The 23,464-nt window shown below is 44.0% G+C and overlaps 1 protein-coding gene across 3 annotated transcripts in view; it reads right to left on the reverse strand.

Annotated features, from left to right (window-relative positions):
• The window catches only part of GTF2A1 (general transcription factor IIA subunit 1), a 169,764-nt gene that overhangs the window by 135,044 nt on the left and 11,256 nt on the right, over positions 1 to 23,464 (reverse strand). For all 3 annotated transcript variants that reach the window (XM_086937594.1, XM_086937593.1, XM_086937592.1), the window contains exons 2-3: positions 11,516 to 11,617; positions 9,639 to 9,855 (exon numbers count right to left, since the gene is read on the reverse strand). In XM_086937594.1, coding sequence (XP_086793720.1) covers positions 9,639 to 9,855; positions 11,516 to 11,617 — 319 coding nt within the window. The remainder of the gene's footprint in view (positions 1 to 9,638; positions 9,856 to 11,515; positions 11,618 to 23,464) is intronic.

Consider the following 23,464-nt stretch of genomic DNA (forward strand, 5'->3'; position numbering starts at 1 on the left):
TGGTGCTGGGCTAACCTGCCACCGGAGCCGGGGATCGAACCGTGAACCCAGTGGTCCGGAGTCAGGCACCCCAGCCGCTGCGCCACACATCTTCTATGGTCTCTTGCGGAACTGGGTCCAGGAAAGGGCGGCCCCAGCAACAGGTTGTTTGATTCCCACAAGTGCAGAGAGCAAAACGTGCGGCCCCAAATCAACATTAGATCCTCTAGGCGACCCTCCGCTTGACCCCCACTGTGCTGCCAAATACTCCTGTAACAGAGGCATGTGGAGTCTGGCATGAGGAACTTTAGCAACACATGATGCTATAATGTCTAGTAAGCGCATTACTGTTCTGAGTCTTACCGTCATATATTGCTGAAAAAAGTGGCATGTTTTTGAAGGATTGTACTCTGGCTGGACTGGGCTACGCTCTTTCCACATGCACATTTAGTCCAGCCTCAAGGAAAGACTGTATGAGAAGGGGGTTGTAGGAGGAATTTGGTGAGATTGATGGTGAAACCAGAGCTGGTAGGGTGTGAATTGTGGTCTGGGTGTTCGCTAGACAGTTGTTGAGGCCCTCTGGATCAACCAGTCATACTGACAAGGGAACATGTTGATGCTGCTGCTCCTCCTGAAATGAGCGCTCACCACGGCCAGACATTCGGTGAAGACTCTTGGAGCAGTGGTTACCCCAAAGAACAGCACTTTGAACAGATAATGGTGTCTACTTCCTACAACCTTCAAGTATCTGAAATGTGCTGGGTTGATCTGTATGTGAAAGTAGGAGTCTTTAAGATCTAGGGCAGTCGGGAAGTCACCTTTCTGTAAGAGTGGTATGACGTCCTGTAGAGTCACCATGAACAGTGATCACACAATATACTTGTTGACAAGCCTGAGATCAAATTTGGGCCTAAGGGAGCAGTCGTCCTTTAAGATGAAGTAGAGTCAGTATAAACCATTTCCACTATGTTGAGGTGGGACAGGTTCTACGGCTCTCTGGACAATTTTTTACTGGGGAGAGTGGGGATGTTTGGCAATGTTTGCGCGAGTGCCAGACAGCATCTCCCTTTTATGATATTTAGAACCCAACAATCTGAGGTGATTTCTGACCAGCGGGGTAGAAACCCCTGGTGTTTTGGGATAAGGGAAGTGGTAAACAAAGGGTGCAGCTGCTTTAAGGGGGCATTTACTTTTGGGGGATGCAAGCCAATGGAATTGGCAATTCCCCAATGAGTAGCAGACTGTGCCGCCAGCCTTTTGACCCCGGCATCACCAGTGCTTTGGTTGTTTGCGCACTTTCTAGCAGTATATACCACTAGCGTGTCAGGGGTAACTAGCCACGAATAAATGGAGGGCTACTAGGGGAGGCTTTATACTTCCTATCCACCATAGGTGTGATAGCTCTAGCCTTAACAGGCTCCTTGATAAACTACATGGTAAGTTTGAGGATCCTTTTAGCATCTGGAGTTACTGAAAATGAGCGCTGGGTAGAGAAGAGGATTTTCACAAGGAAATCATCATGTTCATGCGGCATCTGTGTGGACTATAAAGTCAGCTTCGTTCTTAGTAATCCAGCTCTGTGCTTCTGCTGATGTCACAATTGATTTTATCCTAGTTAACAGTGCATCGGTGGGGTCTTTGTTGATCTTCTTGTAGTGCCTCTCCTGTGAGTTGCCTGAGGCATTCTTGGTCATAGTCGCCCATATTCAATAATACGATCACTCCACCCTTGTCAGCAGGTTTGAAAGTGATTGAAGTGTCCTCATTGAGCACTTTGATCGTTGTTCTTTCTTTCGAAGACAGGTTGTTGTAGTGTTGTTTATTAGCGAGGCCGTCCACTTCCTTCACCACGGCTTGCTCGAAGGTGAGATTTTCGTGGGGTGTCATCCCTTCATGCGGTGTGAATTTCGATGGAACTCGTAGGCCTGTGTCAGTCTTCTCTTGGTGTTCCTTAAACTGGAAGTAAGCTCGCAGACGTATTTTCCTAAAGAACCCGTGGAGTTCTTTGTGCAGGCAGAACCGGTCTTCATGTGGTGTAGGAACAAAGCCCAAGCCCTTGTTGAGGACTTGCTTCTCAATAGAGGAGGGGGTTTCCGCGGAAAGGTTTACAACTAGGTCCGGTTGTTTTTCTTGCTACTCATTTTCATGCGTTCCTGCTGCTATGGTGCCGGTTGATCCTGCCACTGAATCCGTTTTTTGGGGCCCTCCTCGCCTTCTGCGTCTGACTTTTCACTGATTCCTATCCAGGATGAGACCCTTTATTTGGACATACCCACAAGGGGGCTAATACCTCTTGTTTATTAAGGTCCTGATGAAGTGCTGCCCAATGTTGGGGCTCCACAGGCACAAAACATGTTGACCGTGCACATATAAAAAGCTATCCGGGTACCTTAGGACCTCTTGATAGCGCCACTGTTTTCCTTATTCCTGGACCCTTATTGAATTAACCCCTTTGATGCTTGTGACAGAACGGTTCTGTCACGAGCGCCGGTTGGGCTGTGCTTATGACGGAACCGTTCCGTCACGGCCACGCCCGTTTCTTAGAACCTACAGCGCGAAAATTCGTGCCGCGCTGAAGGTGTTAAAGGGTTCTGGGGGGTGGTGCCTATTTTAAGTTACCTCGCACACACCACAACACTATTTTTAGCCCACATGCACTCAGCACATATGGCGTCCTCAGGTCTAAATATCTCCGCCAAATAAGCCACCAGGCCCGTCAGATATTGAAGCACCGGTCTGGCGAGGAGCGCCCTATGATGAAGCATGACACCCTAACAGGTGTGTGAGCGCATTAGGATTAGAAATTCACATCTCCCAGCGACTTGACTCCCTGCCAGGTAGCAACTCTCAGAGCACTGGCTATTTAGAGGAACATTCTCCTTTCCTTGCTTTGCATGAGTACTTGGAGGAGCATAGGAGTAAGACCTTGTTAAATATCTAGCTCTTCCGTCCCCCTTCTCATTTAACATCGTAATACCACTACACCTGGATTCACTAGCTCCTGCAACTTAAGACAAATGTCAAAGAAAAATAAGCAAAACACTAACTAGCAGAACTATGCACTGCACATGTATCTACAACTACACGTCACAAACATATTATGGTGTGAAGTATTTTGCTAACGTTTTGTTAACACCAGCAACTAACTTTTCACCCAATAAACTACTAGACAGAAAACTGTAAATTATACTAATTTTCCATGTACATACAGTCCATATAAAAATTACCATGAATGTGCGTTGGAACAGTACCATTGTCAAAAAGGACTGGGTAAGCGAATGCATGGATAGTTCCCAGCTAATTATTTTTATGACATTCACACACAAATTACAATATTCCTGAAGGTCAACTTAAAACCATACAAACCATTTGCGCAAAAGGCTTTTGTATTTAGTGTTTGACAGGGAGTTGTTTTAGTTCTTAAGCTGCATGATTGATAGTGTGCATATGACTGTTGAGGTCCTGAGGCGGAAGCCGGGACTGCTGCTCGAGTGAGTGAACGAAATTGTATTGCTGATCACTTTTTAAAAAGAGTTACATTTTAAAAGTGTTTTGTTTGTTTATTTAGCACTTTGCTTTTAAAGAATCAATTTTAAAAGCTTAATAGCGACTGAAGGAAACCTAGCGAATCGCTTGCTTATCTCATTTCACCCCGCCTCGCCCCACGAACCCTGTCCGCCCTACCTCAGCCGACTTGGTGCTGCCGGGGATTCAAATCTAAAACCACCATCTTGGTGAGGAGCAGGCGAGCGGCACTGTGCTTGGCCCCTCCCACCTCTACGGGTACAAATGAACAGCTTCAGCAGGCAGCGCACGAGCGCAGCGGGCGCGTCGACGGCGCGCCGAAGACGCGCCAAAGACTAGCCCGTCTGCGCCCGTCCGCGCCTGCACGGGACTAGGGACTGAAAACTCCGCCTCACTAACTAAGGACAGGCCAGACATACTGAGACTGACTTACTCTAAAGATAATCTCATGCTACTTAATACTAAACCCCCGCAGGGCCATCCTCCATGTGCTACAGTGGAGCCTACCAACATCATGGGATCTTTTGGCTGCAAGACATGTAGATGGGTCAATATATCCAAAGGCGATCTTACATTAAGAAGCACCACCAATCTCGAGATATCTTGTACCCATCTGAATACAAGATCACTCCCCAAACATTCAATTGAACTCTGGGACACTCTATACCAACTGCAACCGGATCTAGTGTTCCTTACGGAGACCTGGCTTGACACCCACAGTACTCCAGACATCGCAACTGCACTTCCTATAGGGTATAAGATTTTAAACCTTAACAGACCCAAAAAGAAGGGTAGAGGAGTAGCCTTGCTATTTAAAGAGAAGTTTACATGTATTCAAGAAGCCTCCAAACAGGATAGCAAACATGAAGTTATGATCTATTCAATCTCCTTAGATTCCTATCTACTGATGGGAGGAGCTATCATTTACAACCCTCCAGGGAGCTCAGCTGAATTTAGCACTCAACTGCTTTCTCAGATTCTTCCCACCTGTTTAAAGCACAAAAACATCTTAGTATTAGGAGACTTCAACGTACATTTTGAGTCAGATAATAATCCGCTTACCAGGCACCTTGCAGATAATATGCAAATCCTACAACTAACACAACTAGTCAACCAGGACACACATAGAGCCGGACACAGACTGGACCTGATATTTACAAATATCGAGACCACTACTATCAATAATATTACGTCTCTTACGTGGACCGATCACTATAGAATAGATTTTATTATTAGACTACCAATAAATAAAGTGAGACCAATGGCACAGAAACCAGTTACAACCAAAAACTGGAGCAAATTCTCATTGGAGAAGTTTCACCAGAACTTTCACCACACTAACTTAGGCTCCTCCACTGAACAAGAAACACACCATTTACAGAAAAGCATCGGTGTACCACTTGAACATTGTTCTATAAACTCCACTAAAAGTACAACTAGGCGAACAATGTCGGAAAAATGGTATGGTCCAGATCTCAAGGTACTCAAAAGAAAATGTACTACGCTGGAACACAAATGGAGACTAAGTAAAACCATGATTGACAGATCTATTTACAAAAAAGAATTGAAATCCTACAACGCAGCTATTCGAAAGGCAAAAAAAGATCACTTTTCCCAACAAATATTAGAACACAAACATTCCTCTAAAGAACTTTTTAAAATAGTTAAAGAACTGTGCAACCCTCCTAGTCTTACAACACATCTGCCACCCTCACAGGAAGGATGTGACAAAATCAGCAATTATTTCTTTGATAAAATAGACACAATTTATTCATCCTTCACCAGTAATGACCAGGAATTGACTGAACATCATATTAACACAGAGCTCCCCCTGACGGCCACCTGCTCTGCCTTGGGCCCTTTTTCAGAGGAAGAAGTAATTAAAGTCATGTCGGAAATTAAATCGGGCTCACCATCGGACCCATGCCCACATTACATCTTTCGACAACTAATCCCCTCAATTGGTCCAATAGTGGCGCAAGCATTAAATCAGTCATTAGACCAAGCGGAATTTCCAGCTATCTGGAAGACAGCAGTAGTGACTCCCTTACTTAAAAAAGCTGGTTCGGACATAAACAACCCTGCAACTATCGGCCCATCTCGCAGTTGCCATACCTTTCAAAGGTATTGGAAAAATTAGTGAACAAACAGTTATCAAACTATCTGGAAATCAACGACCTGCTCGACGTCTCGCAGACGGGCTTCAGGTCGAACAACAGTACAGAAACAACTTTATTGGCAGTACTGGACAACATCAGAAGCCAGGTTGATGAAGGTAAAACGGTGGCCCTGATACTGTTAGATTTATCAGCGGCTTTTGATACCGTATCTCATAACCTCCTGATGCAAATGTTAGCCGCAAAAGGACTGCAGGGAAAAGCCCTGACCAGGCTTAAGTCTTTTTTAACAGACAGATCACAATCTGTCCGATTAGGCAGCTACAACTCTACACCCTGTAAGATCAAGTATGGTGTACCACAGGGGGCATCATTAAGTCCAACATTATTTAATGTTTATGTATCATCACTGGCCAAGATCGGTAAAAAGTGGGGCGTTAACATCTGCTCTTATGCCGATGATACACAACTAATGATTGCCTTAGATGGTGAAGAAGATCCCAAAAACAGACTACTAAACTGCCTTTCTGAACTATCCAGATGGATGCATAATCACTGCCTGAAATTAAATGCCGATAAATCAGAGATTTTACTGTTTGGCGGATCTCAACAACTTTGGGATGACACATGGTGGCCCAACATTCTTGGTGCCCCACCAAACCAACCCAGATGGCAAGGAATTTGGGAATCTACATTGACAATAAATTGTCAATGAATAACCACGTGATAACTATCTGTGGTAAAGGCTTTGCACTACTGAAAATGCTACGAAGAGTGTTTCCATGGATTCCCCTGGAATGTAGAAAGATCCTAGTACAGTCACTATTAATCAGTAGACTTGACTATGGGAATTCCCTATTCGTTGGCATGGCAGATTACCTATTCTCAAAATTACAGCTTGTTCAGAATGCGGCAGCAAAAGCCGTATGTAACAAAAGAAAATATGACTCCGCTACAAGCTGTCTGAGAGCATTACACTGGTTGCCAATGAGAGAAAGAGCCACATTCAAAATACTATGCCTCACCCACAAAGCATTACACAAAACAGGTCCAACCATCCTAAAAAACAGAATTAATTTCTATGTTCCACATAGAAATCTTCGCTCCCAACACACAGCAAGAGCGACAACCACTAGAATAAAGAAGGTTAGGACGGGAGGCCGTACCTTCTCACACTTAGCAGCAAATCTGTGGAACAATTTACCGACAGATCTGAGACTCACAGATGACCATCTTGTCTTCAGGAAAAAACTTAAAACAACACTGTTCCCTAAGACCCTTTAAATCACAATATTACCGTCAACAACCACCAGTTACACGTACACTGTCAATTTTAGCGCCATGATATCCTTCCAGGATGAATGTTAGCGCTCTATAAATACTTTTACCATTACCATGTCGGAAAAGAGAGTATTGAGACCATGAGCTTAAGAAAGGTGTTCTAACAACCTTTGGTAACTCCCGAAGACGGACATGAAAGAGCTTTTAATTACCACGTGAAGAATACATTTGAACAGTTTAATGTGTGTTAAAAATGATCTAGTTAAAAAGGGAACACTGAGCAGTTCAAATACTTAACATGATTGAAATTGAGTACCTCCCAAAAGTGGAAGGGAGTGAAGTGGGCTCACACAACAAGCCCTGCAGAACTAAGCGGGATAAGTATTCTTCTTGACCAGTGGGTCTGTCAAGCCAAGAATGCTTCATGAGCGGATGCACCGTTGCCAAAGTCACAGTCTTGTAGAAATCAAGGACAGGCACTTCTCGTGTAATGCAGTGGTAGCAGCCTTAGCCCTATTCGAATGGGTTCATATACGTTCTGGAGGCTGCTTCTTGCCAAGGGCTTTGTAGATCTTGATACAAAGAGTTGGTCATCTACTCAATGATCATTGCTACCATCAATGTAAAAACGTAAAGCCCTCTAGGGATCCAAACAATTTGAAGGGTGAAGCAAAGAATCCAGGTAGAGTGGTTGATTTTCCCAACATAGAAAGCAGACAAAAGTTCTAGTAAGAAGGCACGCAGGTGTTCAGGAAGGTGGACCGAATATGCAGCGAGCAACTTTGCTCAGGCTCAAAAAGCAAATAAAGGAAGAATGTACTGAAAATGTAGGGAAAATATACGAGACCTATAATAAACCACAGCAAAATCAGCAATTTAAACATGGGTGAAGGACTGGTAAATGAAGAAAGGCAGACTAATATCCTTTTTGCAGTGCCCACTGGAAGATGGTGCTGGGCTAAAGTCAAAACAATGAAACAACATTTAGCAGCCTCACTTCTAAGAAGTCAGTGCCCCTGTCACCACACCCGGTAACAAACGTGTCCAAAAATTGAGCAAAGATGCATTTTCTTGGAGGGGCATGCAATGGCATGGAGGACATTACCACTTCAGTTGACCAATCAAGTATACCCAAGGGCTGCCTTTCAATTTCGGCACATGGAGGAGTAAGGCCATTTAGTTCAAGGTGCATGCCCTCCTACTGAGACAGGAAGACCTCCGGCAGTGGAAGCCCGATCGTAGGATATATGCTCATGCTAAGGAGCTCCATGTACCACACCCTACTTGCCCAGTCTGGGACGATAAGGATGACTTGGGCCTAGTCCCTATCACTACTGGTTAATCTGGAGCCAACGCCTATGTTGCTTCAGATTTTGGCCTAAACTCAACCATGGTCACTTAGTGAAATTAACTGCATCGCTGCTGGGGTTATTTTTGCGCTGTGCTGCTGTTTTCGATTAACCGCGTTACATGACGAGCTCAGCTCGTCATCCGCACACGTCACCCGTGGCTGATGACGAGCTGAGCTCGTCATCAGCATCGAAGGGGTTAAAAATCTTAACCAGTTTTCATACAGCCTGGCTCTAATCTGTTGCTTCTACCAAGACGCTAGTATAAGCAGAGGCTTCATTTTTTTTTATTTGGTGTCTGTTCCTGCTCAGGAACATGGTCCAGAATACCATGACAGGGAAGGCAATGGTTTGCCCATCACTCTCATTAAACTGATTATGCCATAATTCCTCGTTTTACAAAATGCCCTGAAAGAGCTTGACTCGCCACACTGGCTACCAATAGTGTTAAGTGCCTTCTTTGCAGTGGTGGCTCGGAGGGCGCCTTGGATACTAGAGTTACAGCTACCGTTTATTGAGACTAATATTTTGGCAGAAATCTTGAGGCATATACCAGCAGCATCAGAGCCCTCACTTTCATTTAGCAATGACCTCATCTGTACTACTCAATTAGTGATCTATTCTCATTAATTAGGTTGGTAACTGTAGGTGGGGCAAAAATATGGTCCTTCTTACAAGTTACATACACTATGTAATAGGACGATAGCCACAGGAAAGGTCTAACTTGTCAAAAGTCAAATACCGGGTGAAGACACGTAAATAAATAGTAATTGAAAAAGAAAATCCAAAGCCACGAGTAAAATATTATTTTCTTTAAAAATGCATGTTCAGAACAGAGTAGGAGGTGCACTCCTCAATAAGCATTCCCATGTGACATCCTATGTTTGCAGGCATGCAATGAATTTTATCTTGGCACCAATGTATATAGGTCAGAGTAATTAAATGCAACTATTCAGAGCAATTGTCCCATCTAATTTGACAGCTCAATAGAAGCTCAGCACATTCCTGTAATTACCATATTTACGGCTGAAGTTGCCAAATTGAAGAAGCAGGTATTTAACAGAATCATGTGAGGCTGGGCTGAAAACTCTTGATACATACCACCTTTTAAGGTGTATGTATGCAATATCAATGGTCATGGTCAAGTTATTTCACGTTTGAAATATTGTTCAAACTAAATATCTTAAAATTCAACATTACTGTTAAACAATTAAGAGTTTAATAGGTTGTCACTCTAGTTTTAAGGTTATGGAAAGTAGCAAGTGAAAACAATCAAAGACTCTAAAGGGGTCCTCCGTGTCTTACTCTTCAATATCAAAACATATGAAAAGCCAATTTTGAAGTGAAACATGCAAAGCTACGTTGCCAATGTGGTCTGGTGTCTGACCTTGGTGAGAAGTTGGCATGAGGACCTGCTGTGTTTGAGTTGGATGCTGCACAGCCTGTTGCTGCTGGTGGTGCTGCTGCTGCTGAAGATGATGCGGTTGGTGGTGTGTGTGCTGGTGTTGCTGTTGCTGATGCTGTTGAGCCTGAAGTAAAAGTTGTTGCTCCTCAGTATGAAAGCCATCAACCGCTTTGGACTGCATTAGCTTGCTCTCCCACAGCTTGATTAAAATAAAAGAAACATTAAGTACACATACAGACATTTCACAAAGACATTGGATAAGCTATTTGCACACAAACCAAATGGGCTGCAGAAAAACCTTAATAGGGCAGCATTCACAAGGGATTTATTTTTCCGGATGGATTGCCTGTTTAATGGTAACAGCACTGAGGTTTTTTTTTTTAGAGACTATTTATACATCAGGTCAGAAAACGTTAAGGCAAGCAGCGAGAGTCTATACCCCCAGTTGTCATGGCATCCAAATTTAAATAGGGAGCAAAAGGAAAAGTTAATTTCAAGAAAAAAGCCCTTTCAAATAAGTGTTTTCCTAACTGCAGATGAGGCAAAAAAAACGTTACACACGTTTTTCTACAGCATGTTACCATTAGGAACCAAAGTAGGACAAAAGAAAGCACCTCGATGTCATATTCCGTCTCTCTCACTGTAGGGACTAGCAATTGTGAAACGAGGGGGATGAAAAAAGAGCATATGCAAAATTGACCTACACATTTACCTAATCAAATTTCAAAAAAGCAAACAACCTTCTCAATGATGTGGCAAATAAAATATAGTAGGAAATTAATTGAAGAGTGATGTAAAAACTCTTGCCACACAAGCAAAAGATGGGGGTGGGGGTGAGGTAAATTTCCACTGGAGAAAAAGAAAAAAAAATATCCCACACATTAAAAAGGTGATCTTTTTACTAGACCAAGTAAGCACATCAATTTAAATATTTAACTAGAGTCACTTCTATGTTTTCTAGTTGGTCAAGTAATTAAATCAATGCCAGTCTACATTCATAATCAAATATTTTAGTGGGGAGGATGCCATTAATTAGCCAATCTCACCATTCGGCATATCAGTTGTGAATACCAAAATAAACGTTAAGAAAAGAAAAAAACTCTGTTGCAATGAGCTCCATGTCACACGTTTGTGGCGTTACAACATGGCAGAAGCTTAGCAATAAAACACAAAACGTGTGCCTCCATCACCACGTTACATTCCACTATACAACCCATTTAAATAGCAGGCGACCCCAGCAAGGAATTCTTCAGACTTCACGTGATTTTAAACATACCGTCCAAAACTAGAGATGGTGCAGCACTTCTAACCTCCTCCTCCTCCCCCCCCTCCCCCCCTCCCCCCCTCCCCCGCACTTACAGTTCACTCCTCTTTCATGCCTTCTTGTTACTTTGGAAATTCAGTTGTATCAAAAAATGGCTGATTCCACTGTACTACTCTAAAACATGAACTCGACCCGGGGTAAATTACTCCATGTTAGATAGACTGGTTTGCCACAAGACTGACTAATATCGCTTTTTTTGTTTACCAGGATTAGGACTTCCCCTAATGTGCCTCAGCTCACGTCAAGGTGCTTTTCATTTTTCCCAGAAAAGCCACTGATGGATAGACAATTGTAACTAGACAACGCTTTAGAAAACAAGCAATACTCAGAAACTTCGTTTCCTAGCTCTGCCTTGCTTTGAGTTACCTGTTAAAGCAGATCATGGCATCAATTATTTAACAACGGTCACTGGGGCTGGTAAACTCGGTACCACTCGATCACTAATACAGAATGGGAATACCTCTACATTTATCTTCTAGCAAAACTGGGGGGATACAGCTTGGGGGGTGGAACCTTTCCAGCTTCGAGGGCTTACCGTTTTGAGTTCCATAAGGACTTGTTCATCCACTCCTTCATCCAGAAACAGTTCACGGACATCATTGATAACATCTTCGATTACAGATCTGTACAGTTTAGGCTTGCAAGGATAAACAAAAAAGTGTTAAGAAACAACGTGCGAGGAAAACTAAGCAATAATAGTATTAACCAGGTGTGCACATTATACACTAAATGAAGACCCCACTGAAATGCTACATTGTAGGGCTCACAACAATTAGATGGTCATGCACCTAAAGCACACATGTAGATGTGCAAAATACAAAATGTGCTACACATTACTCAAATAATTGTATGTATCAACAGGACATCATTAAATGGCGTCTCTGCTTCAACTTAAAGACAGAAGTCGAGAATGCTGGTGAGGATCAACAGTCTTGAACTCTCAGCTGCTAGTCCAGTGGACAGCAAATTCTTCTATGGCTGCGCAAGGTGCATTTAACTGATCTGGTTCTTCTGCCTTAGTTGACACATACTGCATAATGCAATATGACATTTTACTGTTTTAACTGATAAGCTACGATGCACCCTTAACTGGTGAAATTTACCCTACCACTCTCTTGCTTGCCAGACATTAAGTAGGGAGTTTTTACTTGTTAGCAAACTCGAGTCATTAAGGTGTTAAAACGGAAAAACATAAGTTAAATGAGTAAGTTAGGATACTGTGGCACATGAACACAAAGTATGGGCGTATACTCAACAAGACCCTAACATTGACGCAAAGGATCCAAGTGTAGAAACCCCCAGGAAGAAAAGGCGGAAAATGAAAATGCATTAGAAGAAAATCTTTGTGTTACAACGTGGCCTGAGCTAGTGAAACAGCTCAACTATACTTCTTACTCGAAAAATTACATTTTGTGTGAAAAAGACAACGCCATACAAGTCTTTACCCCAATTCTAACCAATGCTCAATGGTGTTCCGGTCAACAAAACCGCACATAAAAAATCATACGCTCATATCTGTTACGTTTAAATTATACACCCCCAGTCAAAAATAGTTTAACAGAATTTCCTAATGTCCCATTACAGAAAAACAAAACTTAACTTACAGTAATCACTAAACGGTGGAAGGGCATGCGGTATTGCGTGTCATACACACTAAATTCTGGCCTTGTGGCTAAATCATTTAATGCTCGGGCTGCTCTTTCAAAAACAGGCATGCTGATATTAACAGAGGGCAATCCACTTGGTCAAAAAGGGTGAGAAATGTTTTTTTGTTTTTTAAGCATTCTGTTCTGCTTTTTCTGGGTTCAAAATTATTTAATCAAGTGGATTGGTCCTTCCTGTCACTGGTCCTACAAGTCATGAGATTAGGTCCGAAATAGAGAACTGGCCTAGTCAAAATATGAGAGGCTCATAGCAAGGATAGCCTTTAACAAAACTCTCACAATTGTTTGGCTTCCACAGAGGTATGTGGCAGGGATATCCCAACATCGCCCTAACTTTTTGGCCGGTCCATTGAACTGTTGGTCTTTTGATAACAATGGACACAGATGTCAAGCATGATCCTGTTTGAGACTAATAAGTAAAATATTAACTAACATGCTGAGGAGGTCTTGAGCGTCCTGAGCGCATTACTGACATTTCTCCCAAGACATTATTAAGCAGCTGCAGAGGGTTGGAAAGGAATCTGGGTATAAAATAAACTAGGATCAATCCAAAATCCTAAATGTATCCTTTCGTCCAGAATTGGTGGTCCATCTAGAAGATGGCATATCCTATGAAATGGGTTGTGGGATAAGTAAAATATCTTAGCATCAAAAGTATACTGAAAATCTCAGACCTTTTTACGGTAAACTACCCCACTTTAGTGGTGGACATAAAAAAAAAATAATAGGACTTGAATGACTATCACAAATTGCTCATATGCTGGTCAGTAAAGAAAAAAAGCTGTTCAAATAAATGTTCTACAAGGCCTACTCTGTATATTTCAACGCCTACCAAGCCTTTTTTGAGAGCTCAGTCATTCAAGAGATACAGAAAATATAGAATTTTATATTGGGCAAGACTTGACCACGTATCTTTCAGAATCTTGTATTGCAATCTAGGACATGGAGAGGTACAACTTTGGCAAATGTAGATCTATACTATGTAGCAACCCAGCTATGGATAGAGGTAGAGTGGTGCACAAGGGTCATGCTATTGTGAATAGGCCTCTATGAGGCTAGAAAGAAAAAAATCACACGTCAAAATGTGCAACTGAGCACTACAGTCAATTGCACCCTTAGAATATAGGACGGACTGGCCAATGTGAGAGGACTCCCCACCTTGCCCTCACCATGCATGCGATCTCTCAGGATCCTGAATTCATTCCTGCACTCCATGAAACTCCCTTTTTGAAATAGTGGGAATGTATCTGTACGATGATCTTGGAAACGTACCATGGAGATCAAATAAAGTAATATTTACAATGTAAATCCAAAGATTAAGAAGAGTGGGATAGACTCAGATTTGATAATGGACCCTCAACTCTAAACGTAAGAAGATAACCAACCGGGAGAAAGCACCATCTGAAACCCTCTCTCTCAAAATGATAGGAAATAATAGAGTTATTTAAAATTACATTCAATACTTTTAGACAAAGATGCCAGACCCAGCTGGTGTCATATGTTACAATGGAAGAAAGCACTTAATATTTTTATCCAGAAACAATCAGAACATTTAAGGAGACGTACAAAGCTGTTCGTCAGTAGTTAGGAGTAAGGGGATCTTCTTTAGAACTATACATGGCTGTTCTACACCCTCACCGTATATATCCTGAGACAAGTTGGAAGTAATGCAGAAGATGGGAAAGTAGAGGGGACCCGCTACACATTTGGTGGGACTGTTCAAAAAGAATACTTTTGGAAGGAAGTCGCTCGAACTTTACATAGGGCACCCTTTGCAATTAACAGCTGAGACAATTATAGTCGCCTTAAGCCATAGGGATATGAACGCTTGGCCAGGCAGGCATGGGACAAGGTGTTGTAATGTCTAGGGGCAGAAAAGACAACCAATGCCATCAAATGGAAGAAAATTGACACGCCTCCTGTATCCCAGTTCTATCATCAGTAGTGCAACATTTTGGCAATGGAAGGGTTATCCAGCAATGTAAGTAACACTCTCAGAAGAGTCAAAAGTGTAAAGAAAACATTACTGGGAGTACTGAGCTGGGAAGGCCCAAATGTGCTTTGCCCCAGCAAGAGATGGTAAGCAATGCAACTCAATACACAAATAACCCACATGAGCTGCCGACAGAGGAACTTTTTCAGATGCAGATTTAGATACCACGGATACTCAACAAATCAGCTGGTTGAATGGTTGAGGCACACTCCATCATAGGGGAGAAATGTGGAATTATATTTTCCACAGGGCGAAGGTCCATCCAGATGCAGCCGTCACTGGGTAAATAACTACATCTAATCCTTAGTCCCAGCACGTCGCAAACTAGGACTAGCGCATAGATCACTTTTACTCTTTTCCCTGGTCAGCAAGGGAGAGAAGGTGAGGGTAGCTACCGTATGTTTCTGCTTTAACCATTGAATGACGGGAAACATTGATGTATCTAACCTCGGAGTAGCTTGACAGACCGTCCATTAATAGACGTCTGGCTGCACATATCTCTTGGATGTGACCCAATTTACACGGAGTAATTATTTTCTCCCTTTGCACGTTTCAGAAGAATAACCTTACCTGAGACCCTCCTTAAAACTACAACCGGTGGTCACGACTTTCAGATTAATACCAACAGTGTGATAGCCGATAAAACCATAAAAGCCAAGACACTGGCTAGTGATTCTCGCCCTTGGGGAGTTACAATATTTTGTTTCAATTTTGTCCTGATGATGGTCTCATTGAGTTGACTGCAGAGACCGAAACGTCGACTTCTGCTTAATCCGAAAGGAAATTTCTCCATCCCTTACTTCTGGATAAGCTTGCCACAGGCCTTACAGAGATTTTGATTAATTTTCTTAGCATCTGTCTTGTATCCCTGTGTGTTTCATTTTGGTTTATTGTAATTTTTCCCTGCTAATATAAATTTTGATAAAATCTATTTTTTGCATATACACATGTCTATTTGTTTTTATGTTAACATTTGTGTCAATGTTAAGTATCGTTATGTCTAGTCAGCTTTAGCCATTTGATTTATTTAAATTAAGTTATTTTTAGGATAATTCACTTACCTATATTCAATTCATCCAGAATAAGCAAAGTTGATACTGAAAACAAACTCCTTTGGAGGCCCTCTCACCCATTTAACCATTGAGTGACAACTTGTTTACCGGAGGCCCATGGTGGTTTATATAGGGCCACCACTTTGATCATATTTTAGTTAGGAGAGTTTTCTTAGGGAATTCTGGTTTCTCAACACAGACTGTCAAAGAAACGAGGAGGTGGATTTTTCAGCTTGGACTGTTGGGAGTCAGGCAGACTGTACGCATGAACCCAGATTGTGACATTGGGTGTTCTTTAGAAGTCCTGGAAAATTCGGACCTTGGTGATTAAGATTTACCTTGTGTCTGACCACCGAGGGCCGATAATGGTCAGGTTATTGCTTTGTTCTCACGCCGCACAGACAGTTGCTATCTTTTTTCATCGAGCCAATATTGAGTGTATCAGGCTCACTTAGCTCCGTGTATCACACATAGCATTCCCTCTCCTTCGGCTGTAGGCCAAGGAGGGCTAGGGTTTTTAGACATCATTTTTTCTGTTGACCTTTTCTCTTAGTTTCTTTTACATTTTCCATTAATGCATTATTGATGTTGTGGTGCTGTTAACATTTTGCAATTGTGCTTCCTGTTTAAATGTTATGTTAGTGAGGTTATGCATTTATGAAATAACTTCTTCCACAAATCAGAATTCCATATTTGCCATTTCACTGCGAAAAATCAACTTTCATAGTTCTGAACTAACCATTGCACTTTGTTACCGGTTATTTCATTGCATGTGTCTGTCAAATTGTTAAATGTTTTTGATGCATCAATTTCTAGTAGATACAGGGGCGGCAAGGTCATGCATGCGGGAAGGAGCAGCCCCCATATTAAAAACTACTGCCAAAATACAGTGCATCTCTGGTTCCGTGGCAGAGGACCCACTCACAGAACTCCAAGCTGGAAATAGGGGAGAATAGGATATGGGAACAATTATTGTGCTATCCTTCCTTCCCGATCAATATACTAGGATGGGACCTATTGTTCCAAGATTTTAAAAAAAAAAAAGTCCATCCAGTTAGCTGGGAACGGGACTATAGCCTAGTCCTCCCCTGGAATTTACCCCCCCCCCCCGCACATAAGTCAGCAAACCACTTCCACACCACACAGACGCAAGTCCGTGATCCCAGTCTGTCGAGCCCACTTCAAGGGGGCAGTCCTGGGTTATACGGGAAGCCTCTTAGAGCTATACTGGCAGTGGGCAGGGCACGCACACCACTTCTTGGTGGAAGCAGCCAAAAGGGTAGCACATAAGGTGCTCAAGGAACAGGATACTCAGGACCACACTATGCACATTCCCACTGAATTCTCCAAGGTTAGGTGGGGAGCGGTCCCAAGGAGTACAGGGACAACTGCTGTAGCTACCAGTCCAAGAGCAGTCCTGGGGTTACCCAGTTCGGCCTCGTCACCCCCCCACCACTTTCCCAAGGAAGTGGCACAGACAAGGTGGCCCATGCTGAATGATGCTTCCAACGAACTTGAGGCCCCCTACTGCTAATGCGATACCCAGGAGAACGACCCCAACAGAAAAATCTGTACGCCCGACTGGCATGAAAACACCCCCAAGGAGGTATCCCTACTTGCCAACAGGAAAAACTCCGGAGATCTGAAATGGGCTGGCTACAGTCTCCATCCCCCACTCAGTGGTCTACTTGAAGTGACCAAGAACAGCCGAGATCACCCTCACAAAGGACCACAATGATCACAAGTGTACAAATGTTGCCCAGCTGGAAGAGAACTCAGCCATGGAACCCAAGAAATATCTAACAGAATCTGCACCAGAAGGCAACAAGGCTGCCAGCCCCCGCCATTCCTAGAGAATGCCACTATTCTTACCGAGAAAAAACACAGAACCAAGTATAGTCACCTAAGATCATACCACTAGCAGAAAGTAACAGTCCCAGGGTAGCCCTACAAAATACCCATCCACAAAATCAAGCCCAGAGCAAAACACCATTGCATCGTACAGCCCATGGAAATCAGGCAACCAATGCCTGACACAGCAGAGACCGGATAGTTGGCCAAACACATGGCAACAGCCACAGCAGCAGGAAGCCCAGCAGGCACTGGGAACACAAGCAAGGAGGGGACTGCTGTCTGGGGGGCCAATTCCCTAGCGCAATCACAGAGTACAAACACGCATAGGCCTCAAAAAATCATTAAAATGTTACTGGACCTGCAGGTCTAGAGACTTAAATAATCTACTCGACCCATTTGTAATGCTCTTGACCCATAAACTGGTTTCAAATTATGTTAACGCGGGCAACGATTTTAATTCATTAAAACGCAATTTTCTTCATTATCACATATGAGGACACCTTCAAGTGTGCAAGTTCAGAATGACTGCTGTACAAAAGACTTGTATGATTTAATAGACTAAACTTTTTTTCCCCATGTATAATACAAATCTAGCCACAGGATACACATGACCCCTGACTTGCCTCTTAGTTCGTTACCAGCATTGTCATAAGGGTGGGGAAGGAAGGTTTCTCAAATCATGTTAAAAAAAAAAACTAATCACTTTTAATAAATACATACTTAAAGCATGAAGTGGTTGCACACTTATTTGTAAGCAGCAGATTTTACATTGAAATGGTCACAAACTTTCCCATTGCCATGTGGTTTTACCGAAAACTATATAGTGTACAAACAATGTTTGGAAATATAATCTCTGCAAATTTGTGTCATTTGCATATCACCATGTAAAGTTTTCTGGTTTGTTTTGCTCTTATTTAACTCTGTTTGCATCACACTTAATTACAAAAAATGTGCTTTCATAATTCCGGATATATTTGGAAGTGTGTAATAAAACAGGCTATTTATTTAAGTGTTATGTGTAAGAGAAAAAAACTGACATCTTCCGACAGCTCACTTGACAAAAACCTCTAACTAGTAAGAGAGAAAAAAATAACCATTTTACAAACAGCAGTTAGTAAAAAGGCAAACTTACATATGTCCTCTTTCCTTGAACAGACAGCAAATGTGTCAAGATAAAAACAAGTTTTGATGGCATCTTTATTGCTTATTTACTTTCTGGATGAACAGAACACCTGCTCCTTTCCAGCCTTAATTCACTTACCAGATGGGACTCGTCTGTGCTAAAAATAGCTCAACCTGATAACATTTTACTCACAATTGCGAGTGGGCGAGTATATTTTTAGAGGCCTGCAATAATTACTGATTCCTGTATTCCCTACAGAATTCCATGGATCCGATACCCACGTCCTATTTCCGAGAGGTTGAGAGCCTCCAACAGGATCTACTGTGGAACAGTAAACCTCTCATCGTTCTCAGCAAACTTTCCCTAAATTGGTATGACGGAGGCATCAGCCTCCCAGACATACAATTGTATTATTGGGCGTCCCATCTGTCCTTCATCAACCACTGCACCTATGCCCAGCCTTGTAACCCAGGATACAACATGGATAGGTAGCTCCTCTCAGGGGGGACCTTTAGTAGAGCCCTTTACTTTGGCTCCGGCGCTATCCACTTACAGGCCCCACTAAACATGCAGTACACGTCTGGCATGCGGCCACCAATCGCCTGGGCTGAAAACGGAGGCTGACGCTCGCCACACCGTTATGGAATTCCGAGCAATTGGGTTACCTATGGAAGAGTAAGGGATTTGACAATACCTATGAGGGATCTCATAGGTATTGCATGAAAAAGGGATTTGTGGGAAATATCTGATATTACGTCTTTTACAGCAGCAATATACCTTGGGCGAATCGGAGCGCTTCCGATGCACACAGGTTCGACACGCACTTCGCACACACTTACAGCCCGGGACCACACTGACGGAATCATCCCCACTGGAAGGGTGCTGGATGGTCATCTTATTTATTTATTTATTTATTTAGCAATTTGTATAGCGCCTGGTGACCCGAGGGCATCCCCGCGCTGTTAACATTGAGTCCTACTGAGGGGGAGAGAGGTGAAGGGTTTATTTAGGGAACAAAAGGGTTTTAAGTTTTTTCCTGAATGTCAGGTGGTTGGGCTCCAATCTGAGGGAGCGTGGGAGAGAGTTCCAGCCCGCGGACGCTTTGACAGAGAAACGTCGGCCTCCAGTACGTGTTCTCTTGAATTTAGGGATGTTAGCCAGGTGCTCGTTCTCAGACCGTAGGGCCCTTGGTGCAATGTAGGGGGTGACCAGACCGCTGAGGATCGCAGGTCCCGATCCGTTGATTAGTTTATGGGCCGTGCACATGGCCTTAAACTCCACCCTTTGGCGGACTGGCAGCCAGTGCAGCGCCTTAATGGCGGGTTTGGCGGATACTCTAGGGGGTACACTCATGATTAGGCGAGCTGCAGCGTTCTGGGTTCTTTGCAGTCTCGCTAAGGTGGCTTCCGGCGCACCTAGGTAGACCAAGTTGCTGTAGTCTAGCCGTGACAATATGAGGCCCTGTACTAGTAGTTTCCTGGACACGGGCGGTAGGAGGGGGAGAATTTTGCGAATAGTTCGCAGAAGCCCAAGACAGGTTCCGGCGGTTTTGGCCGCTTGGGTCTTCATTGAGAGGTCGGGTTCTAGCCAGACTCCGAGGGTCTTGATTTCGTGTTTCGGGGTGGGGATTTCCCCGAACACGTCTGGCCATATTGCCGGGGGGATGGTAGCCCATTGTTTGCCCATGAGCATCACCTCGGTTTTGGAACCGTTGAGTTTCAATGACGATTCACACATCCACCCGTGAATTTCGGTGAGACAGTTTGGTAATTTGTCTGGGTGGTCGTCAAGTTGGGAGAGGGAGACGACCAATTGTGTGTCGTCAGCGTAACTCACGATTTTTATCCCGAATGGTGTTACCACATCTTCCAAGGGGGCCATGTACACATTAAAAAGTGTGGGGCTCAGGGAGGAGCCCTGAGGAACCCCGCTGGTGAGTGGAAGTGTGGACGAGTGGAATTCGCCGTCCCAGACCTGGAACGTGCGTCCGGTGAGAAAGGACTCTATCCATCTGAGTGCCATCTCGGTAAGCCCTGCTGTCGCCAATTGATGCAGAAGGACACGGTGATTGACCGTGTCGAAGGCGGCACTCAGATCCAGGAGGATCACTGCCACTGATCCCCCTGAGTCTAGAATGCGCCTTGCTTCCTCGATGACGGCGAGCAGGGCGGTGTCTGTACCGTGTCCCGGACGGAACCCGGTTTGGGATTGCCGCAGGATGTTATTAGTCTCGAGAAAACGGGAGAGTTGACTATTCACCAGTTTCTCGGTGATCTTGCTAATCCCCGGGAGGAGTGATATGGGCCGGTAGTTTGCCATATCAGTTGGGTCGAGCTGAGGTTTTTTAAGGAGTGCCTTCACCACTGCATTTTTCCAGCTGTGGGGGACTGATCCTTGAGCAAGTGAGCAGTTGATAAGCTCCGTGATTGTGGGGGTGATAGCGGGGGCCACGTTTTTGAGGAATCTCAGAGGTGCAGGGTCTAGAGGGGATCCACTTTTTATTTTATTCAGGGTCGTTTCCACCTCGTTAGACGTTACCGGCTTGAATGTCTCAAGTTGGGGACGTATTCCCGTCTGATCGGGGGGCTGAAAGGTGTTTCTGCGGGAAGGGGAGCTGGGGGGAGGGAGGGATGTGAGGATGCGGGCGATTTTGTTGTTGAAGTATGAAGCTAGGTCATTGCTTCTGTCTACCTGAGGGTTGGTGGGCGAGGAAGAGACGGGAACTTTCAGAAGCTCCTTCACAATGAGATAGGATTCCCTAGAGGAATTAGAGGCTTCCTTTATCCGGGTGTCATAGTGAGAGGCTTTGGAGAGCTTAATTGCGGTTTTATAGGTTTTGACTGAGGAGTGGTATGCCTCTTTGCTGGCATTGTTCCAGTCTTTTCTCCAAAGCCGTTCGGCTCTTTTACAGTTTTTGCGGAGCTGGCGTAGTTCCGGGGTGTACCATGGGGCAGATCCGGTGTTGTTGGTCTTGTCTTCACGCATTCTGAGTGGGAGCACAGAATCAAGGGAGGTCGTAATCCAATTTCTGAAGTTACTATCGGCGTTGTCCGGGATGTCGTCGTGAATTGGGGTGGTAGATATCAGGGTGTTGGCCCATTCTTCAATAGGTAGTTTGGACCAAGTCCTGCCTTTAGTGAAGGAGGGAGGTTTCTGAGGTTTCTTGAGGGGACCTGGAAGTTGGAATAGGACCAAGAAGTGGTCCGTCCATGGAAGGGGGATGGAGTCTATTTCTTGCATCGCGGGGGTACTGGTGAACACTGGGTCCAGCAGGTGGCCTTTGATGTGGGTGGCTCCTGAGTTAATGAGACGGAGGTCCGAGGCCGCTAGTTCAGAGATCAGGTCGACTACTCCAGAATCTGAAGTGTCTCTTCCTGACAGCACCATTTCTCTGATATAGAACAAAAAACTGGTCAACATCTCGGATCCTTTTCTGGCTCTCCGAGAGAAGTGGACCAGGGATGAGATAGAAATGGATGACGAGGAATGGCAGGAGACAGTTTCCTCTCCCAGAGTTGTAGCAATACCAGCTCGTCTCTGTCTCGTCCAATTAAAACTCCTTCACCATATCTATGTAACAGGGCCCCAACTGGTACAAATGGGAAGAGTAGACTAGGGAGTCTGCAGGCGGGGCTGTGGCCACATGGGGACCTTTTTTTATATACTGTAGGAATATGCACAGATCCAACCCTACTGGCGTGATATTCACAACATTATCAATACAGTTCTGTCTGGCAGCTCCAAGTGGAGGCCTGTAGGTGTCCCCTAAACATCTGGGAACTGACTGACTTGAATATCTGCTTGAAGCAGTGGGTGACTTTGGGGCTAATGCTGGCCAAGAGGAATATTGCCCAGCGATGGGGGGAGTCTGTTCCGCCCACAGCACAGGAATGGGAAAAAGACATGGATAGGGCAATGTTTAAAGAAAAGACTGTATATGTGTCATGTGGATGTCCCAAAAAATGGTCTCTTGTGTGGGGCCTTTGGAACTCCCATCGTAAAGATATTTGTCAGCCCCCTCTGACTCCTGCATGAGACGACACCACATCGCCCTAGACCTTCCACCAGGCATGATTGTATTTTGTGATATTGCCTGCTGTACCACTGATGCCTATTGATCTGCTCCTTCTGTATTGTCATGCTATTGCTAAGGTTTGTTTTCTTAATAAAAAATGTTTTACAAAAAAAATGTTTTTTAAAAAGATACCCATGCACCGGTTAAACACAACTTGGAACGGAGCAGCCGACAGAGGAAAATTACTGTCCCCACTACAGCAAGGAGAGTGGGGGAAACTAAAATATAAATAGCACTAAACCAGCTTTAACTCCCCATTCCCCAAAATTGCTAGCACCTACTTCCAGTATCCCGCTAGAAAATACTGCTCACAGTGGAGCCATAGAGTGTATTGGTAAAAAGGAAACAAGAATTTTTCAGAAAACTACCAAAATTATGTGTTTTTTGCAAGCTAACCTACAACCCACAGCTCTTATCCTACAGGTCTGCGATTGAGCCACACGTGCACCAACATTGCAGCAGACCGCCGCCCCTTTGATCAAAGTTTAAGACAAAAGACCCCTGGGTGCCCTGACAACAAACATCTCCCCTGAAGACCATCCCACAGCCTACAAATGTTTTTTATGTCATGTAGTTATGTATTCTTGTACACGCTGTTTAGCCCAGGGGTGCCTAGTATCATGAAATCTACTTGCGTAGGGGCCCCTCTCACCTCACATCTATGCTGAAGCAAACACAAGCATTCCTAATGCACTAACCAGCACACAACACTGGATGCCAACA

Source organism: Lissotriton vulgaris, chromosome 9 (genome assembly GCF_964263255.1).
Source record: "Lissotriton vulgaris chromosome 9, aLisVul1.2, whole genome shotgun sequence".
NCBI classification, from domain to species: Eukaryota; Metazoa; Chordata; class Amphibia; order Caudata; family Salamandridae; genus Lissotriton; species Lissotriton vulgaris.